The 16,405-nt window shown below is 44.0% G+C and overlaps 1 protein-coding gene across 4 annotated transcripts in view; it reads right to left on the bottom strand.

Moving 5' to 3' along the window:
- CLPB (caseinolytic mitochondrial matrix peptidase chaperone subunit B) overlaps positions 1 to 16,405 on the bottom strand; it is a 173,174-nt gene that overhangs the window by 128,878 nt on the left and 27,891 nt on the right. For all 4 annotated transcript variants that reach the window (XR_003517316.1, XM_027578461.1, XM_027578462.1 and 1 more), the window contains exon 3: positions 15,208 to 15,294. Coding sequence is in view for 3 of the 4 variants with exons in the window: in XM_027578461.1 (XP_027434262.1) it covers positions 15,208 to 15,294 (87 nt within the window). In the remaining variant the exon portion in view is untranslated. The remainder of the gene's footprint in view (positions 1 to 15,207; positions 15,295 to 16,405) is intronic.

The following is a 16,405-nucleotide window of genomic DNA, read 5'->3' as shown; positions in this document are numbered from 1 at the left end:
TCTCTCATTCTCTCTGTCTCTCAAATAAATAAATAAAATCTTTAAAAAAAAAAAAAAAAGAAATTCAGAGTAAAACAGAACCAAGGGCCAGAGACCAGGAAGCACAAATATGAGACAGAGTCAAAAGCCAGGTCAGATGTTAAAGGACTAGAGGCTAAAGAAGAACAGTAGGTCACAAACCAAGTAGGCAGCCAGAAACCAAGGAATATACAGGTATCAGAAGTCAAGGAAAGGCAAAAGCAGCAGAAACCAGGAGCAGCAATGAGACTTTGGAAATGAAGTGATTTCTATCTCCTTGATGCTTTTTCCTGAAGCAGAAACAAATCCTCAGGTTCAGAACTGTATTTGGGAGAAGGTGACTTACATGGAGAGATGGTAAGTTGGCCCGCCCATCTGGCTAACAAGGGGAGTAACAAGGTCAGGAGTAAAAAGAGAATCTGATGGCACAAAGAGAAGCAGACACTGCTATTTGAGGTGATCTATCAAAGGACAACAGCAGCCTACCCTCTGTTCTGATGCTGGCATACTGGTTGTTGTCCTTTAGTAGGTTTGGGTTTAGGTATTACTGCCTTAAATTTGGGTAGCTGGTACCACACAGGCTGTGGTGTATGGGCTAGGCCTTTACGGTCTTAACAGCTGGATTAAAGGGGGAAGAGTCTATCATTCCATGCACTTATGTTTTTCTACAACAGGAAACACTTCTACTCAGAGGATCTATGCTGACTACTCCACAGGTTCTCTCTGGGCAAAGATTTAAGAATACCAGCAATTCTCTGAGCCAGCTCAGGATTTGGTCTCTGGTGGTCTGTGGAAAGAAAACCAATGTCATTATTAGCCTCAAAGACTAGAGATAATCTCGACTCTTATTTCCCTAATTTGGAGATTCAGAGGCTGTGTACAGCCCAAGAGGATGTAAAGACAAACCAAGAGGTTTGTCTTTAAATGACTTGGCTCTAGCAGCTGTACCTGCCTTCCTGTATGCCCATCAGAACCTGTTCTGTTCTTATCTCCGCCCAAGTGAGCTAACTCACCAAAAAGACTGGGCCTTGTGAATACTGAAGGTTAAGGTTGTGAGGGTGAGCTTGGATCTTAGGCTGCGAACTGTTTTATTCTCTGCCTTGTTTATACTACCTGCTAGTACAAATATCTATTTTCTCAAGGGTATAGAGTGTGGCTAAGTAGGAGGAAGACAATAGTCTAATAAGAGCTAACATTTGTGTATATTTCCCCCATGCCACACGCTGTTTCAAACACTTCATATATACTAACACATTTAATCTTTACAACAACCCAGTGAGGCAGGTTATACATTAAGAAAACTGAGGCATTGAGGAATTAAGTAACTTGCCTAAGGTATCATTCAGCTGTAAGGAGTTGAGGTGGGATTCAAACCAGGGCAGTGTGGCTACAAAGTCCCTCTGCTATATTGCTCCTCACTTCCCTATATTGACTCCCAGGCAGCTAACAAATCGTGGGAGCACTTTGCCTCAAGTCAGGTTTTAGCAGCAAAGCTAGGATCAGAAAGCCCAACAGAGGAAGAAACAAACAACACAGATTACTATTAGGTATAAGAAGAGATCCTCAAGCTCATCTATTAGAGAAAAACAAATTAAAACAATGAGATATCACTTTAAAGTCCACAAGTTGGAAAAAGTTAGAAAGCTGAAAAATGCCATGTGTTAGAGAGGACATGGGGTTCTGGGACTGTTCACACACTGTCGGGACAGACTGGTGCAGCCATTCTAGAAGGCGATCTTGTAATAGTTTATCAAATTAAAGTACCTTACTCGATGACCCAGAACTTCTGAATGTGTATCTCCCAGAGCAATTCTTACACAGATCCCTAAAGGGCAACATGGAAGACGTTCATCCCAGCATTCTGTGACAGTGGGGAGTTGCAGGCAATCAAGTGTCCACCATTGGGGAATGAGTAAGTTAAATGTGGTAGAGACACACTATGAAATATGATACAGCAGTTAGAAGCAACTATTAATCATTAACTGAACTTGACCATTTGTTCCAAAAGTTTATTCCTTCAGGAAGTCTTTCAACTGCAGAACTAATTCCTATGATGATCTAGTAGATCTTTGGGACTGAAGGATTAAGGACCCAGTGAAAACAATGAATTCTCTGAAGTACACCAAGGCCATCAAATGTGCCATTCCTTCTGCTGGGAGTGTGCCCCGTTGCTTCAACTGGTTAGTGCCCATCACCTTCAGGGCTCTTCAGGGACTAGGTCACCAACTCAACTGAGTCTTCTCTGACCCCCAGCCTGGGTCCATGCCTTCCTATTTGTCTACCCAGAATGCAGTACTCCCCCCCATGGGTAGGTGACCCTCATAATGTTGTACCATGATTACCTGCTTACTTTTATTTGCCTTTCCTGCTACACTATGAGGCAAGGGCCATGTCTTGACTTTCATTCCCAGCTCCTTGCCCAGTGCCTGGGTCAAAGTGGACAGCAGATGCTTTCTGAATGAGTGCATGAATAAATGAAGGATGAATAAATAAAATCATTATTTTATTTGGTGGGAAATGGAGGAGAATGGTAGATGCCACTGTCTCAGCCCTGTCCAGATATCTCCCACCTGATATCTATTTGCACTTGAGGGTGCAAACTAGGTCACAGGAGGTTTAACTGTGGAAAACCTTCACCTTCCTCTCCTGAGCACCAGACCTTTCCTGCCTTCCACCAGGCAGTTCCCAGACAAAGCTGAGGAAATGAATAGGAGGGTGGTTCCAAAGTGGCAGCTCCTGAGACTCATGGAACTCCCTTTGGAGCCACAGCCCCCATGAGGCGCATTTTAATTTGCTGATCAGGTTGTAATTCGATTAGAGGTGGGAGCACATGTAGGAAGGTTGGCTCACACTGACCTTGATGAGCTCCTGCTTTCAGGACAGTGGGGTGTCACAATGCATGGGAGGACAGTTACATCGATCGATGTTAAGGCTTTCTGGTCTCCGTGGCCGGAGGGGCTTGGGGTTGCTACATTGTTTAGGAAAAAGCGAGGAAACCTGTGGTGTGGGCTGAGGCCTATGCTGGGCCAGGCGCGTGTCAAAGACGGCTGGCGAGCAGCTGGAGTTGGTGAAGCAAGAAGGGCAGTGATCCCAGCTCCAGGTCGTCCCCACACAATGTTGAGTTTCAGGAGAAGCTCCTCCAACTCCTCCTCCCCTCTACCCCCCACATCCAAAGCATAGGGTCACTGTGATGAGTGTCACGGGTCCCAAGGAGAAGACAAAGAACTGACCTATTCTCAACCCAGTGCACACCTCAATGAAGGGAGGAAGCAAAGAGGTCACAGTTCAGGAGGTTTGCTGGAAAGTCAAATGAGCTGTGGCTCATTCAGTCTACTCGCCGGTCTATGCACTGGTCAGGAAAGCAGGGTGGCCTGACCAAAGGCAGCAGCATGTGTTAAATCTAAAGGTCCTGTGGCATGGGGGCAGGAGCCGGGAGTGGAGAGGGTGGGGAGAGCAGTTTTCTTTTTAAAGCCAGCTTTCTTAGGAAATAAACTAAGATTCGGTAAGAGGCAAATTTCCTGTGTAGAAAATGTGCCACAATTTTCTCAAAAGAGGATAATAATATTTTGTTTACTTCCCTCAAAAGGTAAAGATCAGTAATCACAATATAGCAGCCACAGTGTGTTAAGCACTTTACATTCACTGTTCCAGATCCATATAACCACTCGCAATGAGGTATTAGTCTCATTTTATAAATGAATAAATTACAATGTATCATGGATCACTACATCAAAAACTAATGATGTATTGTACGGTGACTAACATAACATAATAAAATAAATTAAAAAGAATAAAGCTCCAGTAATCAAAAAACCATAGTATGGTGTGAGAAAACATAAATATATCAAAATGAAAGAATAAAGATTCAAAATATGAAAAAAATGAATAAATTGAGGCTCAGCTGCCCAAGTATACACATTAATTAAGCACAGGAACTAAGATTCAAACCCAGGTCTGTGTGGCCATAATTACTGAGCCTCTACTATGTACCGGGGATAGTGACATTTTCAGATGGTAAAGTAAAGCAGGTCATAGCAGCTAGCTGGGATAAGAGGGAGTCTCCTTCAGATGGACAAGGGTCAAAATCAATGGTGGGGCCAGACAACGTGAGATCATTTGGGGCAAGGCCCAAAGAAGACATCGCACATTAAGGAGAGGGCCATGGAACCAAGATCACCCATCATAGGGTTTCCCAGGCAATCTCAACTTCACATCCTCAGCTTAGTTCTAAATCTAATTCCCTATCTTCCATGTCTTTCGATCTGTGCTCTAGAATACATGGTTGCTGAACCTATGGGCCAAAGTGGTCAAACCCTGGTTGTTAGGGATTTCACCACAGTATGGGCCTGGACTAGGTTCTCTCTAGGCAAATGATCTATAAGAGCGTGCTGGGGCTGCTATATCTCCTAGACTTTGGATGAAAATAACAACAAGAAAACAAAAAATATCAGTAACACCAGCAGATACCTATTAAGTACTTAGCTACACACTAGGCATTGCACTGAACAGTTTTATGTGCATTTCAATCTTCACAACCACCCTATGCTGACGTAGGGGCTATTATTATTGCATTTTGCAAACGAGGAAACAGAGCTAGTACCAGGTAGAGGTTTTTAAACCTAGGCGGTCTCCTTCCAGAGCCCTTGTTCCTCTCCACTGCGTCACATACAACTAAACTATGTGCTCCCCCAAACAGGGACTGTGCCCCGACCATCTGTTCCTCACACAGAAGGCCCAGTACAGACCAGTAAATATCTGTTGAATCAATCCATTTCTGGGGCCTTAACACTGCACTTGCTGATGCAAACACTGAGTTTTTTGTCAGCTCCTAGGCTTTATTTGCTCCTATTGCGAAGTTAGGTCTCCCTCACCCTGGATTTTAGAGTTGGCTTTTGGTTTTAATTGCAGACTTAAACACTCGTCCCTATCAATGTTTATCACCACAGATTTAACCACTGTTCTAGCCCACTGAGTTCTTTTTTCAATATCCCCAATTCTTTCACCCAACATACTACCTCCCTCTTTAAGCTTCATTTAATCTGCCAATTGGGTTGGCATTTATCCATGTAATGACTGAATAGGACAGGGCCTTGTGGCTCACCACTAGAGTTTGCTCTCCAGTCTCCAATCATATATACACAACATATGAAACAGGTCACTCACCATCTGACTGAACTATTCTCCACATCATACTTTATTCATGTGGGTATCATGAGAGACAAATACCTTGCTGAAACCCAGACACACCTACTATATTACTGTATACTCCTGATCCACTAGCCTGCGACCCTATTTAAATAAGCAGCTCACCTCTTTCTGCCATCTTGGAGCCTATGGAGGCCTCCTGGGAACAGGACTCCTAAAATGACAAATACGTCTGGAAGGCTGTGGTCCAAGGCCATTTTTGCTGGCTATAAGTGAGGTCTCCTGAACCAGAGGGAGCACAAAGCTCTTCTAAAAATTTATGCTCAAGATGAAGCATCTAGGTAAGAGATGTGCTCAGGTGTACAAAGCAAAGAACAACACAGTGACTCCTGGTGAGAAACTGAACAAAACCAGAGTAATCTAGGGAAAAGTAACTTGTGTTCATGGAACCAGTGGCATGGTTCATGCCAAATTCTGAAGCAACCTTCCTGCCACAGAATCCATGTGATGCTGTACCCCTCAAGGATTTAAACTTACTGAAAAGTAAATAAATAAAGGTGTAAATAAAGGTGTAGATTTGTTCTCTTATAAAAATAAATATATAGGGCGCCTGGGTGGCTCAGTCGTTAAAGCGTCTGCCTTTGGCTCAGGTCATGGTCCCAGGGTCCTGGGACTGACCTCCACATAGGGCTCCCTGCTCAGCGGGAAGGCTGCTTCTCCCTCTCCCACTCCCCCCTGCTTGTGTTCCCTCTCTCACTGTGTCTCCCTTTGTCAAATAAATAAATAAAATCTTTAAAAACAAATAAATAAATATATAATAAATAAGCAAGCAAGCAAGCAGCCCATGGCACAATGTGGGTCTGCTGTCTTTAAAAAGAGGTGTGGGAGTAAACCATGTCACAGTCCCTAGAAGTGGAATGTCCTTCCGCAAGCAGCTGAACTGCATGAGCACTGGATGCTCCCTTGATCCCAACTGAAGCTCTCCATGAAAGCACCGAACACAGAACCCAAAATGGGATATAGTGTTGGAGAAGGGGGACTACCCTGAGATTGTTATGTTAGGCAAATGAGTTGGCACTGCTTTCCAGGGAGCACTGTCTTGGGTTGCCTGAGGTCAAGGCATGCATCTGCCAAACTAGAATCGGTGCATGCTGGAATTGGAATATCATTACTACGAAACAGGATTATCTTGAGCAACGATTCCAAATGGGATTAGAAATGACTGTTACTCAGACATAATCAGCCACAGCAGCAGTGGGAGAAACATCAAGCCCGGCACACTTTTCTGGGGGCATGATGCTGGCATTCTGGGCACCTGGCCAGCACCCTCATCCACCCTTCCTTGCTGGGAAATACTGGGCACTGTCCAGCATTGGGCAGGTGGCCACCTGGGACAAGAGCCAGTCCCACATCAAAGTGCCCTGCTCTGGGGTCTCATGTTCCAGGCCCAGTTTCTTAGATGAAAAGGAATGGAAAAAGAATCTCCAAAGCCCTTCTGCTTCTGAGCCACCTCAAGGTGTTGGTAAGAGACAAGTTAATACCCCACATTCAAAGATAGGCTAACCTGCAGACTGTTAACTAATTTCCTCCTGGAGTGACCCACATTCAGCAGTAATAATAATAATTAAGCACCACCACCACTACTACTATGCTACTAACTAAAGTAGCCAACCCTTATCAAGTGCTTACTATATGGCAGGCATTGTTCTAAACAACACAATATTTACATATTTAAACCTCAAAACAGCCTTTCGGGGAAGATCTGCTTATTATCCCCATTTTATGGTTGAAGAAACAATCACAGGTAAGTGAAAGAACCTGCCAAGGTACATAAGTGGTAAGAGGAAGAACAGGAGTTGACCCCATGTAATGTGGCTCTAGAGCTACAGATACACCAACACCAGACTACCACGGAGTGAGTGGATCCTGGCCAATGTTGGATAGGGCCTTTCCTTCGATTCTCTGGTCTCTAGACTCCGCCAGCTCCTCCAACCGGATCTGGCACATTCTTACTTTCTCACCTCTGCGAACTTATGTTCACACCGGTCCTCTTGTACTAATGATATTCCAGAAATGCTGTCCCTCTACTCTCCACCCCTACCGATCAAAATCCTGTCCATCCTTCAAGGCCCACCTCGTGTGAAAGGCCTCTTTTCTACAAGGCATGATCTCTGCCTGGCACTAGAGGTGATTTTCTCTGGGACACTGACCACAATCTGTCTCATTCTATAGATTGTTTAAAAAAAAGGGGGGGGGGACTTGTTTATCCCTTTACTGACTGTCAGCTTTTTTTTTTAATTTCTAAGTAATCTCTGTATCCAACGTGGGGCTCGACCTTACAACCTCAAGAACAAGAGTTATATGCTCTACCGACTGAGCCAGCCAGGTACCCCCTGATAGTCAGCTTTTTTTTTTTTTAAGATTTTATTTATTTGACAGAGAGAGATAGTGAGAGCAGGAACACAAGCGGGGGAGTGGGAGAGGGAGAAGCAAGCTTCCTGCCAAGCAGGGAGCCCAATGTGGGACTCGATCCCAGGATCCTGGGATCATGACCTGAGCTGAACGCAGACGCTTAACGACTGAGCCACCCAGGCACCCAACAGTCAGCTTTTTGAGACAAGGAGAGTGGTTTGTCTGTTTTTAGACTTCTCATAAACATCCCGCATATCTTGACACCAGTGGGTCATCAAGAAACCCTGACTGAGCTGCCTTGACTTTGGTCCTGGCACCCCTTAGTCCATCCCAAGGCCTTGCTCCCCACCCCTTCCCTCCACAGGCAGTATATCCAGTGGAAAGAATGAGAATTTATGGTTCAAAGACAACTGGCTTCAAATCCTGGCTCCCTCTTTCACTTATTAGACAACCATGGGCATCTCTGAGCTTCATTTTCCCTATCTGTAAAATAGGGATAACGATCCTTCCCTATTAGGATTGGAGTGAGGATTAGAGCCAACATAGGAAGTGCCTGACATGGGCGTGGCAAACGGAAGGCACCCAATCACAGCCATACCCATGATCACCACTAGTCAGAAGACTGGCCAGCACAAAGCCCAGCCTCCTTGGGCCAAAGGAAGCACCCCTCTGCAATAAGCAGCCAGGCCAAGAACAAGCTGGGGACCCTAGGAAGAGGCTATAGGCCTTTATGGCAGGATAGATCTCTATGTGGTCAGGCCCCCTAACGACCTGCACTGAAGCACGGGTGCAGGGGCCCTCCACTTGCTCTGCCTCCGGCCAGCCAGCAAGGGAGGAGAGCCCCCCAGGGAAGCTGCCCCTGGTCCAGCTGCAAGAGCAGCATCATTGTAGGAACGCCTATGCAGCTGCTGGCCCCACAAAGAAAGGCCTGCACAGCCTCTTCTGCAGGACAGGAATCTGCTTGGGACTGTTGGTTTATTAAAGACAGGGTTTAATGCCCAACCACCCACCTCCTTAGTAAGGTGGAGGGAAAATAAGCAAATGCTAAAAATAAATGACTGCTATGAGAGGAAATTAAATGGTCTTCAGCCAAGGATGGCGGCATTTTAAAATTAACAAAGCCCAGGTACCACATCCAGGAAGGCCTTGGCAAATGCGTGTTAGCCACTCATTAGATCAGCTCCTCAGGGACCCCAGCCAAGCAGGGAAGGCAGTGCCGGGAAGCAGTCCTTCCGATGCTGATGAAATGCACTCCCGGAGAAAAGGCAGAGGAGGGAGGGAGATTCTTGTGGGGAATTTCAAACAGTTTTGCTGGAGCTCTGCCTCATGGCCTCACCTTCTCTGAAGCAGAGGCTTTCAAAGCAACCAGCAAGCCCAAGTGGACTCAAATCTGAATCTCCCCCCACCACCCCACTCTTTCAGGATCTCTGGTTCCTGAAGCACCACATCCGCCACACTATTTAGGCGGTCTCCCTGTATGGCAGTGCAGGGACAAGGAGTCAGAGGATGATGTGGGATGGGAGGCAAGCTCTCAGTCCTGTACCCTGCACTTGTTCCTTACTATTAAGAATTGTAGGATATGCTGTGAATGTATATAAGCTCACTGTGTATCACTTGTAAGTGAATTTATCATTATTCATCAGTAATTATACCTCATGACATCACAAATCATGAGAATTCATAAACCTTTATTCTCTACTAACAATTAGAGTATACAGTACTCTAATGTGAAACACCATCAACAATAAGAAGTCTAAACATTCCAGGTGACCAAGAACTATATGAATTCATTTTAACACTACAAACGTGAATTCTTAGTATGCCAAGGGGTTACAAATAATAATGAAAATTAGACAGGGATGATGTCTTTTTAAAAACTTTAAAAAGTTTTTTTTAAGTCAATTTACTGAAGTATCATTTACTCATAGTAAAATGCATCCTTTTAAGATGTACAATTTGATGAGTTTTCATTGTTTATCACCACCACAATCAGGATTTAGAATATTTCCATCACCCCCAAAGTTCCCTTGGGTCCCTCCTCCTACCCCTAAATCCTAGCAGCCACTGACCTGATTTCTGTCCCTACAGTACTGCCTTTTCCAGGCTGTCATATGTTTTTGGAGTTATACCATAGGTAGTTTTTTGTGTCTGGCTTTAGCTTAGCATAAGGCTTTTAAGATTCGTCTCTGTTGGGGAACCTAGGTGGCTCAGTCAGTTAAGCGTCCAACTCTTGATTTCGGCTCAGGTCATGATCTCAGGGTTGTGAGATCAAGCCCCGTGTTGGGCTCTGCACTGAGTGTGGAGCCTGCTTAAGAGTCTATCTCTCCCTCTCCCCCTCCCCAAGTCACGTGCATGTACTCTCTAAAAAAAAAAAGATTCATCCTTGTTGCTGTATGTGTGAAGTTTTTTTTTTTTTTTTTAAAGATTTTACTTATTTGACAGAGAAAGAGAGAGCACAAACGGGGGAGCAGCAGTCAGAGGGAGAGGGAGAAGCAGGCTCCCCTGGGAGCAGGGAGCCTGATGGGGGGCTCAATCCCAGGATCCTGAGCCAAAAGCAGTCGCTTAACCAAGTGAGCTACCCAGGCGCCCCTGAATAGTTTTATTTTTTTTAATTGCTGGGTAGTGGTCCACTGTATGGATGTACCATAATTTGTCCATTCACCAGCTGATGGACATTTGGGTAATTTCCAGTTTTTGGCGATTATGAACAAAGCTATTATGTCTACAAAGCTACAGGTCTTTTTGAAGATGTGTGTTGTTATGTCTCATGGATAAAGTTGGTACAGGAGCTGGTATTGCTGGGTTGCATGGTAAATATATGTTTCACCTTTATGAGAAACTGCCTAAGTGTCTTCCAAAGTGGCCACAGCATAATGCATTCCTATCAGCAATGATGGCAATTGTTCTGCATCCCTGTCAGCACTTGGTATTGTCAGCTTTTCTAAATTTTAGCCATTCTAAATGACTAATGCGGAGTATCTTTTCATGTGCTTATTTGCCATCCATCTCTTCTCTGGTTAATGTCTGCTAAAATCTTTTGCCCATTTTTTAAAAATTGGGTTGTCTTTTTATTCTTGATTTATAAGAGTTCTTTATATCTTCTGGATAATATTCCTTTATCGGATGTGTGTTTTGACAGTTTCTTTTTTTGAAAAATTAAAAATTATAAGGATCTAAATCATACCATTTTTCTGCCAAACCACTATCCCCTGCATATACATGCTGATAAAGGAAACAGGATAGACTTAAACCTTCAGTTTACAAATACCTTAGTGCCACTGGATGGAGAGTCAAGCAGTAGCTGATACCTGCTAAAACTCATGAGCTATTTTTACCTCCACTGTAAGCACCCAACCAACACTAGACTTTAAGGAAAGCTACATCTGGAGAAATGGCCGTCTTACAAACAGCTTTTGGCCCCCCAGGCTCTGCACCTCCCAAAAGCCCTGTTCTGGTCCACCAGGCTCCTGGAATGGTCAACAGTCGTCACACTCCATTGCTGGCCATTGTCCACTGGGAAAGGTAGGAGGCTCCCAATCCATCCTTCAGTGAAAGAGCAAACAGTGGGGCCTGTGGCTGCTTGGACATCAAAGTTGAGCAAACAGGCCTGGCAGGCCCTGCCTCTCCGCCTACACATCCTGCAAATGCCATGTGAAGGAGCTTCCCTGAGGGGGTCATGACTTTCAGCTTGTCATAGCACACATCAAAGTTTGCACCACACACGAACTGGGTACATGGGTTCGAATCAAGTCGCCTAAGAGCGGATACTCAGCCATTGTGTCCAGTTTTAATCCTGTGTTTTCCCAAGTAATTAAGCCTTCTTGCTTATGAACTTGTGACTAAGTAAAGCATCACTGAGAGGTTGTAACATCAAAGTGCCTTCCACCGTCTGTCCATGTTTGGTAAAATTGGATTTCTTTCTCTTCTTAAAGAAAAACTAATTGAATTTAGCTGCAGGCTGGGTATATTTGCACGAGCTGGTGAAGGCTCTGCTAAGTCACAGTGATCATCCTGGGACCCTGTGGCTTAGCCTTTAGCTGGGCTGGGTCAAAGTGCAACACAGAATGAGGCACCCAGACTCAAGCTAAACAAGTGCCTATAGCATGAGGCTTAGGAGGCCTCACTATGGAAAAAGGGTCAGCCCCCAGCAACTGCTCCTCAAGTCACTACTTCACCCAAGCTGTTACTAGGTAGGGCTGGCCAAAGGATCATCCTAGTAGAATGTTGGTAAATCTTTGGCAGAACGGCTACTGAAGACAATGGCCACCATGTTACTCGAGTCCTTGATGTCAGCAGTCCAAGGAAGCTTCTTAAGGCAAAGGCTGTAATGCTTATTATCTGAATCCGTCACAGCTTAGCACATCAGCACCAGACATAGTATAGTTTTAAAAAATGTTTGCTGGATACATAAAACGATAATAGAAAGGGGTGTCAGAACAAAGTTCTTCTTTCCTGAAGAACCAAACTCTCTGTATCCCTTTTTTTTTTGCCTTGCTCATCAGGAAACTTCATCTAAAGTAATACTTAATTCCACTAATTACCTGACTTACAGTGAGTATAGCATGGTGCCATTTATGTGAAATCACACACATACACTGCTCAATTTCTAGATAGAGGGAATTCAGTTGACTGCTACTTTCTTCTCTATATTATTTTTACAAAAACAATAAGCCTATTTTCAGAAAAGAAAATCTCTGGTTCAATCCTGATACAATTATCTTTCCTTTTACCAATATGATTTCTGATCCTGATCCAGTTTTAACTCTCCTGTGTACATTTATATTTTTATTTTAATTTGAGTCACTGCAAACCCTTTTTGGAAATAAAAGGAGAGAATAAATTATAAGTTAAGTTCTCATACATACTTTTAAAATTTTGTTCTATAGGACTGTATTTTTTATTAAAAATTAAATAAAATAGTACTATCTTTACTATTCAAAATTAAGTTAAAAAATACATATACAAATAACAGTTCACAAGATGTTAGTCTCCTTAATGATAGAGATTATTGTGCTATATCCCTAAAGACATAGTCATGACAGGCACTCACTAAAGGCAGTTTAGGGTGAAATGACTGGATCCTCTCAGGACCTCTCCTTTGAGCTTGTGGGCTGACAACATCTAATGGAGGTGAAGGTTCTCTGCTTCAGCCTTGAAGCAAGGGGTGCTGTCCCTCTATCCTCCCTTCATCCAAGTCCAATTGAAATGGTGGCATTTCAGTCCTGGCCAATATGATTCCAGAAGGGCTTGGTAACTGATGAAATAAGGATCAGTATACTTCTAATAAGGAGAAACTTATTGGCAGACTGTGCTGCTATGAACATGATCATCTTTTAAGACCACACCCATAGCACCTTACCAATGAGGCCTACTCACCCTGATCAAGGTACTTCAGGCATTCCTTTTTATCAGGTTCTACTTTCCTTTCTCCATAGCACTTCTTACCTTTTAATATAGTATATATCTTATTTATATAAATATATAAATATACTTATCATTTACTACCCAGGGACCACCGCTAGTATAGAAGTAAGCTCTATGAAGGTAGGGATATTTGTCTGTCAGGAACAGTGCCTGGCAGACAGTAGGTGCCAAAAAAAAATTATGATATGAATAAATTAACCTAAAAGGTATGCCACTTTCAATAAAAATCTGTCCCTAGACACTGGAAGGAAGAGAAGGACACAAAATGGATGTTTAAAACACCAATAATTAGTTCCAAGAACCAAAACAAGTAAATACAAGCCAACACTCTCACTTTGCTCAACAAGCATCACTGATTTGCTAATGGCACTGGATAAAGACAGGGCAATCAGTTAAGGCAAGAAGTCATTAGAATTAGAGAAAAGTGTCCCCAAAGCACATCTACCATCTAGCTGCACACTGATTGACAATACTCTTAAGTATAGTGTTATTTCCTCGTCTGTCTCAATGCTGGAAATACTACATCTAGAAGGGCCACACACCCCCTTCCCTTTTATCCACCACCTGCTTGCTATCTCTTGTGGATGGAGAGAGCTGCCAGCTGGGAAAGAAGACCGGTGGGTGGGGTGGAGGTGGTAGTGGGTGGAGTATCAGTGGTAGAATAAACACGTTTGTGTGTAGACACAGCTAATGTGGGTAATAGAGAATAACAATTGGTCATTTGTAACAGGTAGCATATACACTATCTCACTGGGCTCTCGCAAAAATATAGCGGGAATCTACTCTGCTGCCAGATTCAGTCCCCTCATACCCTCTGCTCTGATAATATCCTGTCCACATGGCTCTGACATCAGTGGTTACATTTGACTCTCTCTCTTACCTGCCTTTCTTTTCTACATTGGACCTTGAGCTCCCAAGGTCTCTGATTCTCCAATGATTAGCACAAAGTCTGGCTCAGAGTAGATATTTACCACATGCTTGTGAAAATAACTGATTTCAGATGAAGAAACAGGGTACCCCCAGAATTCTGAAATTCAACTAAGGGTCAGAACCAGAACTGGATTCCAGGCCTCTCAACTGCAAAGCCTATTTACACCAAGTTTTCTTTTAAGTGCTTGGAGCTTAAGAGGCAAATAAGGAAATGGAGTGCTGAGAACAGGCTCAGGACAGAGGAACAGAGAAGAGAGACCTATCTCAAGTACAGCTAAGTCTCTCAGCCCATCTGATGCAGTGCCACCTCTATATTAGAAAATCCCTGTTTTGTCGGTTTCCACCACATTTATGATCCTTCCAAAGGAGGCCAGTAGTGGCAGACAAAAGCCTTAATGATCAGCTTGAAGAAAAAATTAAAACTGGTACTTCAAACTATCAATTTCCATGGCTGCTACTAAAGTGCCCAGTCTGCTTTCTATGAAAGCATTTCTTTTTGCTCTTAATCAATTCTTTTGCATAACTACAGTGTAACTACAGCTAGAGACTGGGATGAAGAAGTAGCATCCAGGATCTGGCACATGGAGGCAGCAGTGAGGTAAAGTAAAACACAAATTTTGCAAGCCAGACCAAATTCTAACTCCTGTGTGACCTCAGACAAATCATCTTTTCCATCTGGGCTTCAGTTCTCTCAACTGCAAAATGAGAATTTTGGCAAATTGTGGCAATTGTGAGAATTGGAAATAACTCTCTACACATAGGGGACTATTTCAACCTTTACAAAATAGCTTCCCTCTGAGGGAATGGCGAAGTGGGCAGGAAAAGAGCAGGGCCTCCAATGATAGGGGAGGAGTGCCACCCCCCACCCCCCAGTTTCCGTCAGAATCTTCATAGGAATAGCCCAGTGGAGCCCTCGCTGAGGACGGTGACTAGCTTCTTCCACATGGACAGACAGTGGATAACGAAAACATAAAGGGAACTCACATGTGTACCTTCAACCACTTAACACAGGCTTGCAAACATTTCATGGCTTCAATAATGCAAATGACTCGCCTAAGGCCACAAAGCAAATGAAAGATGGAGCCAGGATCCAAGGCTATCTCTTCCCTTTCCCCATCTTCTATACTTTCATTATACCAGGTATAGACCTGACCTTCAGCTCAGTCCATCACCCTGCCTCTGGGGAAGACAACAAGGAGACAAGCAGGGTGGGAGAGGGTTCTGGAATGTGGTCTGCAAGGCTCAGGCTAAGGGAGCCCTGTGTAGAAGATCTCTCACCTGTCATTTCGGCTGATGGCTGCCACCATGAGTGCTGTCCAGCCAAGTCTGTGCCTTGCATTAACATCTGCACCTTCCGACAAGAGCCTAGAAAGAAACAGAGGAATATTTTCAGTATATGGCTTATTGCGGAAGTAGGAGTGGAAGAAATGAGACAGTCAACAAACAGGGAGGCTAGGTGAATCTGGAAATAGTCAAAGGCCTTTGAGAACTAAGTACCCACCCCAGCTCCTCTGGCCACTCTCCCCTCACCCTAGGCCTCTCCTACCTCTCTCATTCTTCCCTTGAATGAGTCTGACCCCTGCTGTTACCTTCTGAGGAAAGAATGTGTCTTCCCTACTTTAATACCCTGACACTCCCATTCCCTTAGTCCAGAATGCTCTTTCCCTGATTCTTTGCCTACTCTAATCCTACTAGCATGCTATGGGGTACAATCCTGGCTTGAGAACTCCCTCCTGAGAAGGCTTCCTTGGCTCATCCAGTCCAGAGATCTCTTCTCTGTCCTTAGAATTCCCCTATGTTTCATGGAGGAGCACTGAATGCCCAATGACACTGCCTATCTAGGTAGTTCCCAGTTTACCAAAGGATCACATCCTCAAGTTTCTCTGTATGGTGGCTGTTTGGAAACTGAAAATCTTGAACCCAAGGAAAGATGGGAAGAATGTTAGAAATGCTAGATTAGGTTTCTAGGAAAGTCCACACGAGCCTATTTGACTCTCTATGCCAGTGCCTAGCACACAGTAGGAGTTCAATAGTTGCTGGAGTGCCTAGCACACAGTAGGAGTTCAATAGTCTTGGATCCTGGCTCCAGGGCTTTAAATATATCATTAAAATCCTGAATTCTGGGTCCTGGGAACAAGGGGCCCTACAATGTGGGGCTGGACAGAGAGAAAGGGAGTAAAAAGAACCAACTCTTACTGAGCACCTACTGTAAGCAGGAACTGCCTTCACAACTTGACACATATGCTCTCATTTACTCTTCACACAAGTTTAAGGAACTGATGTTAACCTCTTTTCATGGATGAGGTGACAGGCCCAGTGAGGTGAAATGACTTGCTGAAGGTCACAAAGCCAGCTAAGGGTGATCAGTGACTGAAGTTCAGGTTGATAATGGCTCTATAGCCAGAATTCCTGTCACTTCACAGCCCTTCCTCCAGACCGAACCTAGCTCCATGGAACGTGGAAGACAAGAGACTTA

Source organism: Zalophus californianus, chromosome 11, assembly GCF_009762305.2.
Source record: "Zalophus californianus isolate mZalCal1 chromosome 11, mZalCal1.pri.v2, whole genome shotgun sequence".
Lineage (NCBI taxonomy): Eukaryota > Metazoa > Chordata > Mammalia > Carnivora > Otariidae > Zalophus > Zalophus californianus.
The sequence above is the reverse complement of the archived record's forward strand: the minus strand, read 5'-3'. Positions and strand labels throughout refer to the sequence as shown.